We start from the raw sequence: 18,367 nt of genomic DNA, 5'->3' as shown, positions 1-18,367 counted from the left end.
GAAGGAAACTCCACTTTTTACCAAAAGCTCCCCTATAATACTGCACATGCGCAATAGCATTCCAGGATGGCGAGTGTACAACTTCTGAGGTTAACTACAAGTTAATTACAGTTAACCGACAAAAAATAATGGTAAATTCTTAATATGCAACCAAAATACTATAGGAAATATCAATTTCCAAAGTAATACCCGATGTGGAGCTCTTGCTTAGTTCTACCTTTATGATCAAACTAATGTTTTTATGATATCACAGTTATTCTTAATATTGGGTTTCTCGTCAATGTTAAAGAAAATACATTCATGCAGATCTACTTCTAACAGGTATTACTGTGCTGGTATTGACGTCACAGGTATTGAGAAAATTGGCATGACGTTTGTCTTTTTCCTGAGGGAATACTAAAGTACTTTTTCATAATGGTGAGCTTTGCCAAACAATTTAAAATCTTAGAGATACTGATTTTTTATATTTTTGGCACAAAAATTCCAATAATTATTGATTTAAGTTATGTACCAACTAACGTAGCCTACATAACCATTACCTGGTGCTTTGGAATAGACCGGGTAATCAAGGGTTATGAAATGTGTAGAAATAGACCTTAATTGAGTTAAGAATTCGTGAGTAAATTCCTTTAAGGCAATGTTATTGTAGTAACTGTGAATTAAGATTTTAATACATTACTACTATTTTATAAATATGACCCACTGATCATTTCCTTACATCATACTTTGGACATGTACTTGTGGCCAGGTAGGCCCGGGTTAATTTGAAGTGTTTGCAGCCTATACAGTGATACTGGTAGCTGACACTAAGTAATTTTTATTAAACACCTGTTCCTTTTATCACTACTGGGCTATTATTGTGAAGGACCTACACATACCTGTGCCACAGCAAATTGCGCAGTCTGCTTTTCGCCTGTGGGAATGTCTCTTAATTACCTGCCATAAGCCAGCCCCTGAAGGAATAAAGAATTCTGTTGCTGGCTGGGCATGTGTGAAATATGCCACATACTTATGGCAGCAAGTTTAAATGATGAAAGAGCTCATTTTTAAGCTGTCTCTATTAGTTCTAGATTTCAATAGGAGTATGGGGGTATGAAAGGAGACTACTGTACATGTTCCGGCAGAAAGGTGGCAGTGTGTTTCCATCCCTCTCCAAGCAGAATCCACATTTAGGCCAATACTCCAAAAGCCCTGAATTCTAGGAACTCCCACTTAAAATCCTCCTATGAAGCTTGGGAGAGCTCGCTGATACCTGACATGAAGTGGAGAGAGCCACTGAAATTTCCTTTCTGAATCCAGAAGATCTAGGGAACAGTCATCTGCTTTACATGAGACAAGATACTTCAAATGAGAATCTTGCCTTTCTCATGCAGCAATCATGTATCGAGGGACCCAACCCCATCTGAAGTGTTTGTACCTTCTAAGGGGTAGTGATATATCCTGGACTTCTATACTGCCAGGCATTGGTGATAAGACTACCTTGGCTCATCAGTTCATGCAGGCTTCCCTGATGGGAAAATTCTGCTTGCTGTAATTTCTATACTGCCAGGCAGTGATGATACAATTGCCTTGGCTCATCAGTTCATGCAGGCTTCCCTGACAGGAAAATTCCGCATGCATCAGAATTCTGGGAGAAATCATGAACAGTATCAAGGATGACTCCAAGAGAGTGTAACTCCTTTGAGGAATTGCTTGCCACTGAGCATCAGCATAGAGATGCTATCCATGATTCCCAAGAGGAATGCAGATGTCCTGGATATGGAATCAGAGGACTGAGAGGCTGCACAGTCTGCCCATAGCAGAAATGGGATTCTCACCAAAAATCCTAGGTCATGGGAACAGGATAATAAAAAACCTAAGCCCAAAAAGAAGTTGAATCAGTTGTCTGGATCCCCCGTTGAAATCAGAATGGATGATAAAAGACAGCCTACTCTCTCCCAGAACCCCAACTGGTAACAATCGAGACCAGGTTGGACAATAAAACCTCAAACCAGAATGTAGTGCGGGCACCAATATCTGCTCTGAGAATGATACTAATATACCTTGGCAAGACACCTCGATGTGCATCCTTTCACCAGATGAAAGATACCTGATTAATGAAAGGAAAACTGATTGAGGCCGAGCATATACAATTTTGGGACAGAGTGGCCTTTCCCAATACTGAATGGTGCTTGGTCCCTCCTACGGTTATCCTGCCTAATAATATAGCAATGAAAGTCAAATAGAAGCAACCATATTAACGAATGCCACAGAAGCAACTTTTCTCCAGTTTAATGGGAAATATAGTAAAACAACAATTTTACAGAATCAATAACCTCTCCAGGAGGCAACAGCTTTCTGGCTCTTCACTTTTGAAGCAATCAATCATATTAAGACAGAATTTCAAAATTTTGTGATGACTGGGAAACGAGAGTTTATGGGAGAAATAAAGCGATTTGTCTCCACCATCCCAGTATCTGATTGTGTTACAAATGAATGAGCAACATTTTTTGCTATCTTATGAAAGGAAAAAGCTCCCATTGGACATGGCTACCCAGCAATTTGGGACCCCCTACAAGAAAAATCTCAGGACAGCCATGGCTGAATTGTATGCTAGGCTCCACCTAATTAAAGAGCTTCTAGTGTCTTGTGGAACAATGTACACTGCAGTAGCCAAAACACCTTATTGGGAGCACTCTACGACTTTCTGGAGTGTTGCATTAATGCTTGAAAGGAAGCATTGGTGGGCTCCAACATTTCGCTCCCCAATGTAACCTCCCTATTGCTTTCTTCCGCTATCTGTTGGGACCCTTTTTGAGGAGTCTGTTGTCACACAACTCATTGAGTGAGCCTGACAACAGAATTGGACAATATATACTGTTCTTGAAAAAGGTGAACCTGGGAAACAATACCCTTGGTGTGAATCAGAGCTGTACAAGCCTACAGTAACTACTAAAGGACCCCTCCAACAACAGAAGAAAGGACAATAGCATCAGCACCCCTTTCAAAGCAAACAAAGACACTCCTACCAGGGGAAAGAAAAATCAACTCCTGGACTGCGTATTACAAGGAAGGGAAGAGGTGGAGCCCCATAAGACTTGCATGGTTGAGGTGGTCTTCTACAGCATAACATGCAGTGGAAGTCCTCCTCTTGGGGGACACAGTATAATTCACAATGGGCTAGGGTAGAGACAGCCTCACTCTTCCCCTCCTCTAAAGAAGTTTTTTCCAAAAAGCCCCTCTCTTAAAAGGGGACCATAGAGAAAGATGGCTTTATTTGCCACCACTCTTCAATGTCCCCCGGATGCCTTTCTCCAAACTAAGGGTGATCCTTGACCTGTCAAATTTGAACATCAGAGAAGAGTGCTGAAGAACAAGTCCCACCTTACATCCAGCAAACTTTTTCTGAGGCTGGGACTTTGTTGGGATACTCTTTGTGGCCAGCTGTCTCTTCCCAAACCACTCAAACCAGAATAAGGAAGGACTTAATAGATTCCTTGTACAGCCAAGCTTTTCCAGAAAACAATTAGAATGAAGTCTGGGCTTGTTACAGTTTGGGTCCATTGTAGATCTAATCCTGACATTGTGACTGTAGGATTTAACAGAGTCTAGCTCTCGCATGCAAAGAAAAGACTTTGTGATCGCTTTCATCTGAGATTGTGAAGATACTCTGTGTATGGACCTAGAAGGGGTCTCTGGCAAACAGGCCCACCTGACTCCACCGTTCATACGAGTGATAATACATACAGGTGCCTCCTTGACAGGTTGGGGAGGCAATTGGGAGGATTGTCAGTTAAAGGGGAAGATAGTCGCCTACTTGGAGGGAGTGTCATACCAGCTTCCTGGGGCTATTGGCTGTCTTTCCATCTCAGAAAACTGAAACCGCCAAAGGGGACTCACACTTTGTTTGTCCTGGACAACATGACTGCAATGTCTTCTATCAAGAGGTTAGGCTCACACTGAACTCTCAAGTCAGTAATTGCTAACATGCCTCTGCAATCTGGAAGTGGACCTGTTTGCTACATGCCAGAACCATCAACTTCAGTGTATCTCTCTCTTAACCTGGACAGTCAGGCAATAGCAAGAGACGCATTCCTACATGACTGGGACAAATGGAGGACGATGTACCTTTTCTTTCATTGACCCAGGTTTCGAAAGCTTTGAACAATTACTAGCTTTCAACAGAGCTGCTTGCCTAGTAGCCCTCCCTGAATTAGCCAAATGGTCATTGGTTCCTTATTTCTTCCACAACAGGCAAAAGAATATGTTATAGTATTGCTGTCTGTTGTTCTATCCCAGAAATGAGGGAAGGAAGTCGTCTACCCATCCTCCTTTCTGAGATGTGAACTGCACATGGAATTTTAAATCTAGTCTACTATGAAGATTATTTGCCCAACATTGCTAGGTACCTAGTGCAAAACTACAGACTTATCTATCCAATATATCAGTACATGTGGGAAATGTGGTTAGATTACCCCCACACTGATAGCCCAGTTGAAATTTATATCTATTACAACAGTTTTACATTTGATTCTCTTTTGAGGTCAAACTTCTTGCTGTTTCAACAATCATGGCATACAAGGCAGCATTGGTGGAACCCTTGCCTTGTGGTTTGGAACTGATTCTAATATAGAAATTAATTCCATTCTCCAGTCTTTTACACTGCAAAGGTCAGCTCCTGGAAGGTTTCCCATTGCCTGGTCCCTGAATAAGGTTCTAAGACTCCTGTCATCCCCTCAACAACTCATGACCCCAATACAACTGCAACTCATATGCTGCAAAAGGAAGTCTTCTTGACTTCTTTGGCATTGGGAGCTTGGATTAGTGTACTGGGCTCTCTTAGACAAGGACAGCATAACACAACTCATACACCTAGTTATCATTTGCTGTTGTCTCCTGGCCTATCATTCCTGGCCAAAAATGAGGACTTTTTGAAGAGAAAATCCCCTTTTGTGATAAAGGAACTCAGTATTTCATATAAAATATTATGCCTGGTTCCAACACTTAAGGTTTACCTAGATCTCACGGCAAACATCCCAGATGGTCCTATTTTTCCTACCCTTAGCACAAACAAAACTCTCTGCATGGACTGAGAATTATTTTAGTGGCCCTCATTAAAAAGGCAGACCCTCACTCCTTTCCTAAGTCGCAGGACATCCAAAAGGTGAGTACATCATTATCTTTCTTTGGAAATGTTTCCTCCGAAGAAGTCTTCGAGTGTATGTAGTGGTTATTAGAGACAGTATTCCTGAACTAGCGAAGGTGCAATAATCCCGCAGCCAGACCCGACATAATTAGGAAAGTCACAGTAGAACCACAAAGGATAATACATTTACAGGTTCATGTCACCTGTTTTGTACTGCCAGACCTGAATGGGTATCGGGAATAAAAAAAACTGTGGATAACCTGTGACTTTACTTTGAATAAAAATTCATGAAGCACTTGCCATGAGAGTGGTGGTCATGCTGAGATATTGCTAGGGAAGGTGCAATAATCCTGCAGCCAGACCCATTATAATTAGGTAAGCCACCTTTCAGCCACAAGAATAATACATATATTGGTTTTTGTGTTGTTTTCTGTTCTTTATTGCCGAACTTTAAGGGTATCCGGAATAGAGAAAATGGCTAATAACCTGTGACTATACCTCAGACCAAAAATTAATCTGGGTTGTTGGGATTTATTTATTAAGAGCTAAGCCATTTCATCACCTGCCAGTTTATTTTGTAAGCTCCTTTGAGGACAAACAGCGGTTACTCTATCAAAAAACGGGTTTTGATGTAGGAAAAACCTATTTTTGGTAGCCACTGAGAGTCCTCAAACCCACCTACTTTCCCTGACAATAAGGCATAGGACTGGGGTGAACATTTATCTTGCACAGACCTGGCTTGTAATGAAGATGGTACCGACTTATTTTGATGTCACATCTGTGCAAGTAAGACGTAGAGCCTAGGTAATCGTTGTAGGACAGGAGATAAAGCCCTCCTGTCCTGAGTCCCTTATATTCTGTCACTATGCCAACAAGCACTATTATGGCCGAGGCCAACTATAGGAGATTTCTTCGTACCTGTAATTGGTTGGTCTGTCTTATGGAGCCCTGTGGGGCCATGAGAGTGTGAGTTAACTCCTTTTAGGACGAACAGCAGCTAGATATTTTGTGCACATTCCTAAGCTACAGTATGATGGTGTTTTGCTACACTACCTTTGTAGAAATTGTGTATATTCTGAAACTGAACAGTATGTGTAACTGTACTGATGAAGTTAGGCTAGAAATTACTTGGTATTATTATACAGGCTATGCATCTTTACTGCGAGATATTTTGAATGGGGTCTTTTATATGTACTGGTTTTGCCACTAATCAAAATCCCCGATCCTCAAAATGTTTGCTACTCTGGGTTGTACACTATTTTGATTCTAATGCTTATGTCTCAAAAAAGCTGTAATATTAATGTACTTTAAATACCCATGCAAAGTTGCTTTAGCCTTCTTACTTGCATTGCCATTTATGGTAATAATTGTTTATCTTCATTCATACTTTCTCTTTGCTTTCTCCTTTTTTAGGTATAATAATAATAATAATAATAATAATAATAATAATAATAATAATAATAATAATAATAATAATAATAATAATAATAATAATAATAATAATAATAATAATAATAATAATAATACAGTACATATAATATATTGTGGTACATAAAATGTAAAGAGATAGCTCTATTTGTCTTTCATGTTCTTTATCTACAAAAGGCCTCGTCAGCCTAAGAGGAGGAAATTATTATTTATCATTATTACATCATTATTATATTTATTACCTGATAATAATAATAAACTTATCATTCTTACCTTAGGGAAAGCCACTCGGACAATCATATTTGATGACTGTACCATGGCCTCTTTCAAGTCACGGAAAAGTAAGTCATTATTCTTATCCAGAAAACCTTGCACTCGATAAGCTACATCTCCAGCATAGTGGCGAAGACGAAACTCATCTTTATTGATGGTTTTTTTAACCTGCAAAACCATTATACATGTAAAGTACATAAAATTAGATTATGATGTTCTTAATGTTGATGATGAACCTGTTTCTGGTCTTTTATTATTCTCAAGTTAACATATTTTCTAATTCAACATTTGACGATTACAGTGATATAACAATACACTGAATACCATTTATGTGCCAAATGGAATCATTCAGAAAGTACATTTACTAGAGTTTAACATAAATACCTTATTATTGCTTGATGTGTCATAACTGAAATAATGGTCATGTTTAGACAGGTGAGAATTCATCTTGGAAAGGAATGTCATATCAGTTGCCTCTCCTGGACGTAAGCATTCCTCATCAAGCAATGATATGATACCTGAAAATCCCATATATTTTTTATGAATGTAACAACAAAACAAACACTGAGTGTACCATAGTTTTTTAGTGAAATTAAGACTAAAACAAATGGTAGTGGTAAACTTTATTATTAATAAACATACACTCCACTGTCAAATAATGACGAGACCAGTGATTTACTGGTTTGTTTTTGACATAGCCTGCCCAAAATAAATCTTAAGTGAAAGGCAAAAATTAGAGTAAGGTAAAGTAAAGAAGCTGGACAGTTAGGTGGGAAGAGGTCGAAGGGATTGGACAAGGATAAAGTGGTTCGATGGAAATAATTTGCTGTATGTGTATAGCACGCTAATCTACATTTAGCATAGCAAGGTATGTGTAACAGTTTTGAGCCATAGTCACTGTTATGTACATACGTAACAAAAGTTTCATGACTTGCCTTTATGTTTCTCCTCAACCAAGTCACAGATGATCTTATTGTCAAAGTATGAGATTTGCTCCCATTCAATGCCTTCCTTACGGTACTCCTCCTGTTCACTCTTCAGTGTCAACTCAATGAACACTTGCTGAAGTTTCTCATTACAGTAATTGATACAGAACTGCTCAAACCTGAAATGTAGCAACAAAAACTGTACAATGAAGCAAGGCTGTAAAATTCTCTTATAATAATATTTCTCAAGTAGAAACAATACATAGTTGTATACATAAACTTTTATCTTTTACAGTTATTACATAAAAGTGGATTGAAAGGCCAAACAAACATAACCACTTTATAAATAAAAACTTAAAGATTTTGTATCACATTCTACATATGAAAAAGTAAAAGCATATATGGTACTGTACAATAAAATCTTACCCATTCTTATTGAAGATTTCAAAACCATAAATATCAAGGATTCCAAGCAAGGTCTTCCGCCCTTTCTCAACAGAATCTAAAGACATATTCAACCTGTTCACCAGCCAGTTGAATACTCGTTCATAGACAGATTTAGCCAATGCATCACGAGCATATACAGCCTATAAAACAAGACCTCTTTTTCAGTAAGGTGTACTTATACCTAATATTAAACATCTCATATATTGTTGTATAACCACATCAAATTCTGCTGCACCTAATTTTCAAATATTGATGCAGTCATCTTACAGATGTCTAGACTTTTTGACTTATACTGTATATAGTCTATAGTCTTCTTCATAGCTTAATGCAGAGACATCATAAAAAATTAAACTTACCTGGTCTGGGGTTAAAGGTGAGGTTACCCTTTCACCTCGAGCTTCAATAGTTCGATGAGTTAAAGCTTTGGCTAGAGCTTTACTGTCACATCCGAAAAGCTGCAAACAAAGAAAAATGTATTTCTTGGTATTTTAAAACAAAAGTCAAATCATGAGGGGGCAACCTTGTGTAGCCTAAGCATAATGAAAACGAAAATATTCATACTACTGCATGCAATACCAAAGGAGAGTAATTTTAACCCAGATTTAATTTCAGTTGTACAGTACTTGCATTGCCACTAATATAAGGATAAATCATAGATATAAACTGTATAATATATTGTACTACATAAGCTGAGAAATGTAAATTCCCATACTGTAATCCAGGCCAGAAAACTAATTAGATTAGTACTACACTCTAAACATTTTTCTTGGGTTCTCCACAATACAAATAGAAACTGATCCCATAGACTTGCAGTATTCTAAAGTAAAGCCAAAATCTTTGGGTGCAAGTAATGTAATACCAGTTCAACTGAAAAACATGCAAAATAATATTCCATACCGAGCTTGCATGTTTCACTTCCTCGTCATTTTTAATCTGAGCATGTCCATCATCGTCACCATAAAAGTTGATGTTACCAATATGCAAAATGGCTGCCACAACACACCACACTGCTTCCTGCTCCTCAGTTTTGAATTCAAGTGTGTCCAATGCATGGTCAACTGCTCCAAAATCTACACGGTCATTGATAGAATTCACATTGCAACTCTGTCCCTGAAAAGTGAAATGTGAACATGATTACGGACTTACAGGACAGAAACTTTAGAATATACTATATTTTTCATGGTAAGGTTATAAAATCTCTCTGATTTAAAGAAAATCTTATACCTTGGAATGCCCTTAATTCTCAAAATAGTATGAAGGTATTTTATATAAAGCATGGATATGGCACATATATTGTACTGGTATTTAATATTGTGATGAAAAAGATTATTTAAAATCCTAAAATCATGTAATCTTGAATGTTAACTTGCACTTCTCAAAAATTCTAAACACAACATAAATATTTTAAGCAAAAACTAATAATTTCCTAGGAGGTTTTACCCTTTTGAGAGGCATTAATACTCTGTCCATTATTGCTGGCATCGCATCATTTCTATTACTACACTATCCTCTGCTTTGGTCTTCAATATGATTTCCTTATGCTTATGATCCATTTGATGTTTCCAGCTATTTCTGCTAATCAGCTTTTGTCCCTTGCCATCAGCCTATTTACTTCATAGCTTACTCATCCAGGTCTGTCTGCTGGGAAAACTTCTCTCCCAATCACCAGTTCTGTCTAAGTTTAGAGGTTTTGGACACCTCTTACTGCAAATTCCTGTATGTACAGTCATGCTCAAATCTGATGCAACATGATTCTTTTGGAGACATGTTTCTTTTGTATTGTCCAAAATCTCACTCAGTGTAATGGTTGCCAAGAGGGTTAAACCTTTTTTTTTTATTTCCAATGTCATACTTGCTGTTAAGTTTGTGAATTCACAACTAACACTATTTTCCTTATGGCTACATGAATATGATCTCTTTTATGCACTCGTATAATTCGTAATCTATGTGACATGAATTGATTTATTTACATTTAGCTCCAAGTACGGTGTGATAGGATTAACAATCTCATTAATGCCAGCATGCTTAACTTACTACTCAAAGTGGCTTCCTAAGTACCTCTACAACATATAACAGTAGACCTAATAAGATTAACAGTCATAACAGAAGTTTAAAAATAGGAATATGAATTGCAAAAAAGCTTTCTTTGAATCTGAAGTTTTAGGCTATATTTACATTAATAGCTATCTTCTTGATATAATTTAAAGAATCTTCATCTTTTATTCTTCACAGAACAGGTAATCTCTAAAAGTAAATCCTTTACATCACATCTGAGAAACGTAGATTATTTTTGTTGGGCCTATAAATCATTTCACAACATACAGGCAGCTTGAACATAGCCTAAAACTTAAAAGTTCAAAGAAAACTTTTTGTAATTCATATTCCTATTTTGCAAATTTTTTTATGATTGTTAAGCTTATTACATCTACTGTTATATGTTGTAGAGGTAGTTACGAAGACCACTTTGAGTGGCAGATTAGGTGCGGTGGCACTGAAGAGATTGCTAACCTTATCACACCGTGCTTGTGAGCTAAAAAAAAAAAAAATTCATGTCACATACTCTAGGAATTACTGTATACCAATGCATAAAAGAGATCATATTCATATAACCATTATGAAAATAGTGTTAGTTGTGAATTCACAAACTTATCTACATGTATGATGACATTGGCAATAAAAATAAAAGTTAAACACTACTTGGAAACCGTTACATTGAGTCTCAGATTTTGGACAATACAAAAAGAATCATGTCGTGTCAGATTTGAGCATGACTACCTGCAGTTTTCAATTATCTATATGATACTTTTTCTACCTTAATTCAGTCTTACTGCACGCCTGAATCATATAAATCCTTCCGCCTTAGCCAAGTAATAATTAATTTAATCAAACTTCCCTCTTTAAGTATCAAGTGGTCAATAAGACATTTTTAGTGCATGAGAAGATTAGCTTAATTTTCATTAAAAACACATCTGCCTATGCAAATTACTGAGTTTTTGTACTTACATTACACGGTTTTCTTTCTGTCATTCTCATGAAACTAAATCATTAAGAGAATATACATTTTTCTCTGGCAACTTGTTTGTTTGTACAAAAAATACTGTACTAAATTTCCTTAATCTATTAAATAACTGTCCAGTATAAGGTATGGTGCAAAATCCTCCACTACCAACTGTTGCCATACCATTATCACAAGATTTGGCAAGAATGCTCCTGCTTTTAACACCCAGGCTATGTATGTTTCCTAGGAATTAAGGTGGCCCACCTAGCATCGCTTCCTATCTGCAGCACCGCTCTGAGATTCAGTATAAAAGTTTAATATATACTTATTTTTTGTTGGTTCTATCTAATATCATTTATCATTTTTTACATTCATATTTTAACACTGAATTTTACTACAGTAGTATATCATCATTCAGCTATTCATTATCAATCATATCATTAATTTGTATATTTCACCTTCATTACGGCGCTGAATAATCCTGATGGGTTCTGGCGCTTGGTCTTCAAGACCTAAGTTTCATAATCGATCAATCAGTCAATCAATCAGTTACATGTTTGGATTTCTGAAGTATCAGTAACACAACCTGTTTTAATTGACTGTTAGTTCTTAATACTAATTGCACAGTTGAACTGTATTCTTCTTTCAAGCACTTCCTTTAATTAACAGAATTATCATTAAAATTGCCCTTAGTACTATGTGATGCAAAGGGCCTCTGTAAAATTCCACCAATCATTTCTTTCATGTGCTTTGTCTTCCACAAATCTCCACTCATCTTTTTCTTTCCTTCTCATAGTTCTCATGCAAGAAGACATTTGCCTTCCAACTCCTCTGGTTCTCACAGGAGCCCAGCTTACAATATTAACTGCTACTCTCCTAGAGGATATGTCGAAACCAACTTCATCTCCCTTTCATCATTATCTCATTTATACTGTGTATAGAACCTCCTCAACTTTTCTAATGGTATCATGTCTCAGAATTATTATTAACTGAAAGTTGACACCCAAGGCAGTCCATTATTATGATCAAATTGGTGGAACAGCCTTCCTGACTTAGTTGTGATGTTCATTAGTTGAAGTGAGACTTCAATATTATTTTGAGTTTCATGTCTTTTCACCTGAAAGTGAGTTTCTTCTCAATTTTTTTTTTATTCATTCATACTGTATTTATCTTCGCATTAATTTTTTTTTACCATTTACATGGTTTTTTGTTGCATTTTTTTCTCATCCATATCTAAACTTGGATAATCTGTCTACTAGAAAATTGCTTAGGAAGTAAATTTCCTTTTTGGCTTATTCTATAAAGGTGTAAAATAATAATAATAATAATAATAATAATAATAATAATAATAATAATAATAATAATAATAATAATAATAACAATAATAATAATGACTTGCTTCCTCTTTTGGGGCTTTATTTACTCCACGGAAATACTAGATTAGAAATTACATACAACAAAATGATACACAGAAATGTAGAAATACCAACTACAATAAATGTTTTACGGAGAATTGTAGTTGAAAAAATTAGAATGCCACCAAGTAAGGAAAAAATATATTAACATAGCCTTCACCCTTGAAATACTATTACAGTTAGTATCAAGAGTACTTGTATAGATATAAACATATATTGTACTGTATGTAAAATGTCTCATGATGTATGATTCTACAAGCTGCACATGAAAGCTACTTGATAGAAAAACAAAAATGTGACCACGAAAATAATCCTCATACTATATGACAGTGCACTATTCTTTAAAGGTCAAGCAGATATTCTAAAATTCCCATTTCATTACGAGTTAAGATAATAGTAGTAGTACGAACATTTTTCTCATAGAATCTGGAAAAATAAAGCATTAATTCACCATACTATGCTTTGTGTTTTGCCCCTAGAGTATATGTTTAAGTGCCTTGAAATTATTATTAGTGAAATAAAGAGTTTTATGACATGCTGAATGCTTAAGGTATACATTTTTCCTTGAACCAACGTGATGCTAAATTGTAAAATCACTAATGTACTCTAACATCCTGTACACGCTATTTCTAAAAGGATAAAAGTAGAATTCTTCAGGATGAAAGAAAAGTAATTGTTGATTTTATTAAATTAGTTTCATGCATTTTCAGTTACTATTGTTAAAGGAATTAGTGATTAAAAATTCTTCAAAAAACACTGCATTATGCATACTACAAAACATAAGTTTCATGCATTTACCTCCGGATGCATAATGGACGTTGAAAACACTGCAATATCTTTCTACAGTACAGCCACAGCAGTTGTATTATTAACATGTTACAATATTAACATGCAATGCAAGCAGCTACAATACTTCTGAACTCACCTGGTCAAATGAACTTAACGGCATATCTGGATTCTCTGGCTGATTCAAGAAGACAATTATGAAAAATGCTTGCATTGAAAACACTACCAAAAGCAATCTACTCATTACATTGCATAGCAATCACTTCCAAAAAGAGAGCACCTACAAGTGCAATATATAACAAAACTTTTATCACCAAAAAAAGAAGCTCGTTCCTTCACCCAAAAATATATTATATTCTTAATAAAGTACATAGAATATTCTATTAAAAATCTTCCATTTTCGTAAAAATCCTACTACAGTACTTGTATTCTTGGAAATACTACACTCCATTCTTACCTGCTTCAAGAAGTGGTATTGGTTTGGATCTCTTTGAAGGTGGAGTTTTTTCAAGAGGTCATCAGGAGCACCAGCCAACAGCTGATAGAACACATGGAAGTTTCTTTCTCCTTTCTCTTGGTGAACAACACGAGACTTCTCCAACAGATAATTCAGAACGTGACCCCCAACTGGATCACCCTGCAGAAGAAAGATGGTATCATTACATCATAATGCACTGGCACACTAAAATTAACACACGGAAATCCCAACACTTGCATTGGACTGCTGTAAAAGATGGTAGAGTTTCATCATTTAAACTCCACTGCAAATTCACACTGAATTTAATAACGCCACAAACCCTGGAAGGGTTTCAGTATATTCACAAAGTTTTGAGATCTTCTCTACATTATTCTTACTGGGTGCCCATAAAAATGACCCCATGCCGGCATAAGGCTGGCTTAATCTAAAATGAAGACATTATTCAATGCGGTGATGATTTAAGATACTCTAAAAGTTCATGAATAAATAATCAGAGCATCTACCATGTGTTACCCATTGCTTAAAACTTATTTTTGTATTCAGCAGATATTTAAACCCAGAAAATTTTAAGGAAATTGAACCACATTTAAGACTTCAAAATAACCATAAATTTAAATAGGACTAGCGATGTGTAGTTATCAACCTGTATCAGAGACAAACTTTGGGCATTGGAAATGTTTCAAAATATACAGTTTTAATGACAATGCAGTCCTAAAAACGTATCCACACCACAGGGTTAAAAGATATAGAAACACTATTTCAGGAAAAAGGCCTCCACTAAAATTAGCCACATTACAAACCAAGAACCACTGCTTTGATAAAAGTTTACTTGTGAAATCATTAAATCAACCTCACCACCAAACTGCGAAAGTCAAGAATCCCTGGCCTACTCAGTTTGGTGACTGGTACTTAAAGTATGTCCTGAGCTACACGTTTTGCTGCACATTTTGTTTTCCCTGCCTCCCATAATCCCCTCGCTTCTTAAAAGCAAGTTTATTTCTTGTCTGGGCTTTTTATTTTCTTAGGCTACATAAAGAAATTTAAGCTACTCATCCACAGTCAAGGAACTGAAAAACGTTCAATTTTGCTATTGAGGTATACAATTCTTGAAAGAAATTATAATTACAAAATCAATTTTTATCCAAAAGTTTTTAAAGCAACATTGTCATGGCTGGTAGAATAAATGCCTAAGTAATAATTTTTGCAAACCATATTCTCCCTGAGTTTATTCCAATCGCATTTCACAGCTGCAAATCGTTTGCTATACAAAAGAAACCTGGGAAAGCTTATAAAAAAAGAATAAGGATTCTGATAAGAAGAAGGGACTAAGTTGTATGGAGACAGGGAACCAAAAACGACAAAGCATAACCTATTATGGTTATAATGTAAGTTTTCTGATGACATCAATATATGTGCAATATTTTGCTGTGGTACAGAAATGGTAAGTAAGGGCCAAAGTTAATGATTTCACAATGAAGTGTGTGCAGGCATCTTTAAGAGGTTTGCCATGCCTAAACTATTAAAAACAAATAACTTGACTAAACACTCAGATCTATGATAAGATTGCAGAGTAATCTTAGAGCTTATCACTGAGCTATACTCTGTAATAAATCGTAACAGACCACAAGAAAATTTTGAGACAAATGTCCGAAGTCTTATGGCAATTTAATTAGTAACAGGTGTGTTATTTCAAAGCATGGAAATTAGCGCTGACATTAACCCAATTAAAGTTTTTCTGACCACAAATGATTTAACATGATGAATTTAAGGCAGTCCTTCAGCAACAAAAGCTACTTGAGTAACTCTCACAACCATCACCCACTCTTAACACTGATAAAACTGATCGAAGATAAAAGTCCTGAAAAAAAGAGAGGTGGAGGGGCACAGTCACTAAAATGTACATTTCTTCTGGATCAGTTACTGGGATTTCTTTATTGCACTTATTTTAAAAGCACTTTCCATTTAACAGATGGTTCTGTTCATCATTAGACGGACTATTCTTTGACAATTCACATTTCCTTGTAAATTAGCTTCAGCAGTGTAGTTCACGAAACTGCACGAGTAACTCCATTTATGACAACGTAGGTTTGTATTCCCGTTGGAACAAACAAAAAATTTAATCCACTCTCCATTCTCACCATGATTTAAATAAATAACAAGCGATGCATGCCAAATTTACCAAACTGTACAACGTCGAAGAATTTCCATCTTGATCAACTTTCCTAATAGAGTTTTGTCATTGAACCAAGTCTGTTCTTCTAATGCAAACTACAGCCAAAATGCCTTGAAAGCAAGAGATGAGATTTATTATGACTTAGAAACCCCTTAACATGACGTTTTACGAGCAATCATTTAGTAACACCAAACTTTAAGGCTATTTGTAAAACATATAAGAGAACTAAGAAATTACGTGAACATCTTTACTCTAAGAAATTACGTGAACATCTTTACTCTAAGTCTGTTTAATGCAGATAAAAACGCAAGTCCCAAGGAAGTTTTATAGCTGCATTAAAACCTAGTTAAGTTTAATAATAAAAAATATTCAGTAGACTAGCAGGAAATGCTTTATAGTCTTGATCAGATGCTGATAAGGGCTGGTAAAATCAGATGACCTTTCCGTTATCACCATGCAATCTTAGCTGAAAACCATTCAAAACTATGCCACTTATAACATACACATAAGCTTTTATCCCTCTAGTAAATTGTGGCATTGTAGTAAATAAAAGACTATTTTCTTTTCAGCAAATAACTATCATTCGGGAAAAGGTGGTGGCAACTTCACAAAAAAATCAGTCATCAATTTTTGGTACATGAAATCCACTTCCATATTTTTATAACTTCACACATCTAAACATTAGCCCATCAACATCATGTTGTGAACCCTTACATATGATGTGCCATTAACCTCAATTCCATGAACATTTCACGGTGCACAATACGCAACGTGTTCTTCAGGGAAAACTGGATGACTTCATCTTTAAACATCTGTAAGTACCTTTTTCATACTGTGAGCTCTATGAATACAAAGTACAATTCCGGTGAAAATTAAGCTTTAAAAAGATTTTTAAATATACTGTAATGTTATCAGGCCATTGTTCCTGACTACTAGGAAGGAGTTTGATAATTTTTTGTCAAGTTAGTTTAAGTTTAGTCTGCCTTTTTTGTCATGTATTATTTATGAATAATGCTGTATTTGAATTATATTTTTAGTTGTAATATTGCGTGACCAGCCTTTTTGTATATTTTTTGTGTAATTTTGAGCAGAAATTTAGGACATTTTTTTATTGTACGCTTTATCAAAATCTTGTTTTTACTTATTGGTCCTAAAACGGTTAATGTTTTTTGCTATGAGTGTAGGAAGTTGATCAGGGAATAACTTATGAGTTATTACCTGATTAACTTCCTACACTCATAGCAAAAACATAATTCAAGCTTAGATGAGTAAGTGGGCAGAAAAACAGTGGGTTGTTTCCAACCAATATTACATCCACACCTGATCAAAACAAATCACAACAATAATCTTTTATCAAAAGTTCTGCAATGAAATTCTCGGTTTTCATCAGATTTTCTTGTTACAGATGTGATAGAAGTTGAAATAGCTTCCGCTTCTTTTATATACCTTGAGAAAGCATATACATTTATACAAATTAAAAAGGTATGTTTGAAAATGCAGATAAAATAAATATATTGTTACATCAATATTCAAAACCTACGCATTATGCATAAGCAAGTAAGGTGTGAATACAATATGGTCTTATTAAATTTTCAACTGTGTTCAGATTTATGGGCATTGCCTAATGATGATGTGATAATGTCTTCTGTTTAAATTGATGTGTAATTTATATGGTTTTACGAAACTAAACTTTAAAATGCCCTGAAATTTCTGAGCATTAATCGTTTTAGGGCCAACAAGTAAAAACAGGATTTTGATAAGCGTACAATAAAAAGTCCTCAATTTCTGCTCAAAATTACACAAAAATATACAAAAAGGCCGGTCACGCAATACTACGACTAAAAATTTAATTCAAATACAGTAGTATTCATAAATAATATAATACATTACAAAAAAGGTAGACTAAATTGACTAGCAAAAAAATATCAAACTTGTTTGCAAGTCATAAAAGTGACCCTAAAATTTTTAACCCAAGATAGTTTACCACTTACAAAAATGTGTAATAAATAACCTACCTCACAATTTTAATGACAAATCTGTGACCCCAAAATCCTCCCACCAAAGTAAATGTCAAGACAGCGATACTTTACCCTGAAATTGAACTCGATGTCCATGTACTTGCCGAACCGGGATGAGTTGTCATTACGGTTGGTCTTGGCATTGCCGAAAGCCTCCAGCAAGGGATTTGACTGCAGGAGACGGTCTCTCACTCTGTCCATCTCCCGACGGTGGAGAGACGTCGCCGCCAGAAAGCGGAGCACCTGCTTACTGGCTTCTGTCTTGCCTGCACCAGATTCACCTGTGAAGAATACATTTCT

At 35.8% G+C, this 18,367-nt stretch overlaps 1 protein-coding gene across 18 annotated transcripts in view; it reads right to left on the bottom strand.

Annotated features, from left to right (window-relative positions):
- Myo61F (Myosin 61F) overlaps positions 1–18,367 on the bottom strand; it is a 241,577-nt gene that overhangs the window by 22,019 nt on the left and 201,191 nt on the right. For 11 of the 18 annotated variants that reach the window (XM_067132741.1, XM_067132733.1, XM_067132738.1 and 8 more), the window contains 8 exons: positions 18,140–18,348; positions 13,856–14,035; positions 9,097–9,309; positions 8,556–8,654; positions 8,179–8,339; positions 7,762–7,931; positions 7,211–7,344; positions 6,827–6,994 (listed from right to left, as the gene is read on the bottom strand). In XM_067132741.1, the coding sequence (XP_066988842.1) occupies positions 6,827–6,994; positions 7,211–7,344; positions 7,762–7,931; positions 8,179–8,339; positions 8,556–8,654; positions 9,097–9,309; positions 13,856–14,035; positions 18,140–18,348 (1,334 nt within the window). Of the gene's footprint in view, positions 1–6,826; positions 6,995–7,210; positions 7,345–7,761; positions 7,932–8,178; positions 8,340–8,555; positions 8,655–9,096; positions 9,310–13,537; positions 13,577–13,855; positions 14,036–18,139; positions 18,349–18,367 lie in introns of all 18 variants that reach the window. The other 7 variants (XM_067132725.1, XM_067132732.1, XM_067132727.1 and 4 more) reach the window with 1 other exon arrangement.

The sequence above is a fragment of the Macrobrachium rosenbergii genome, chromosome 32 (genome assembly GCF_040412425.1).
Source record: "Macrobrachium rosenbergii isolate ZJJX-2024 chromosome 32, ASM4041242v1, whole genome shotgun sequence".
In the NCBI taxonomy this organism is placed as follows: domain Eukaryota; kingdom Metazoa; phylum Arthropoda; class Malacostraca; order Decapoda; family Palaemonidae; genus Macrobrachium; species Macrobrachium rosenbergii.
The sequence above is the reverse complement of the archived record's forward strand: the minus strand, read 5'-3'. Positions and strand labels throughout refer to the sequence as shown.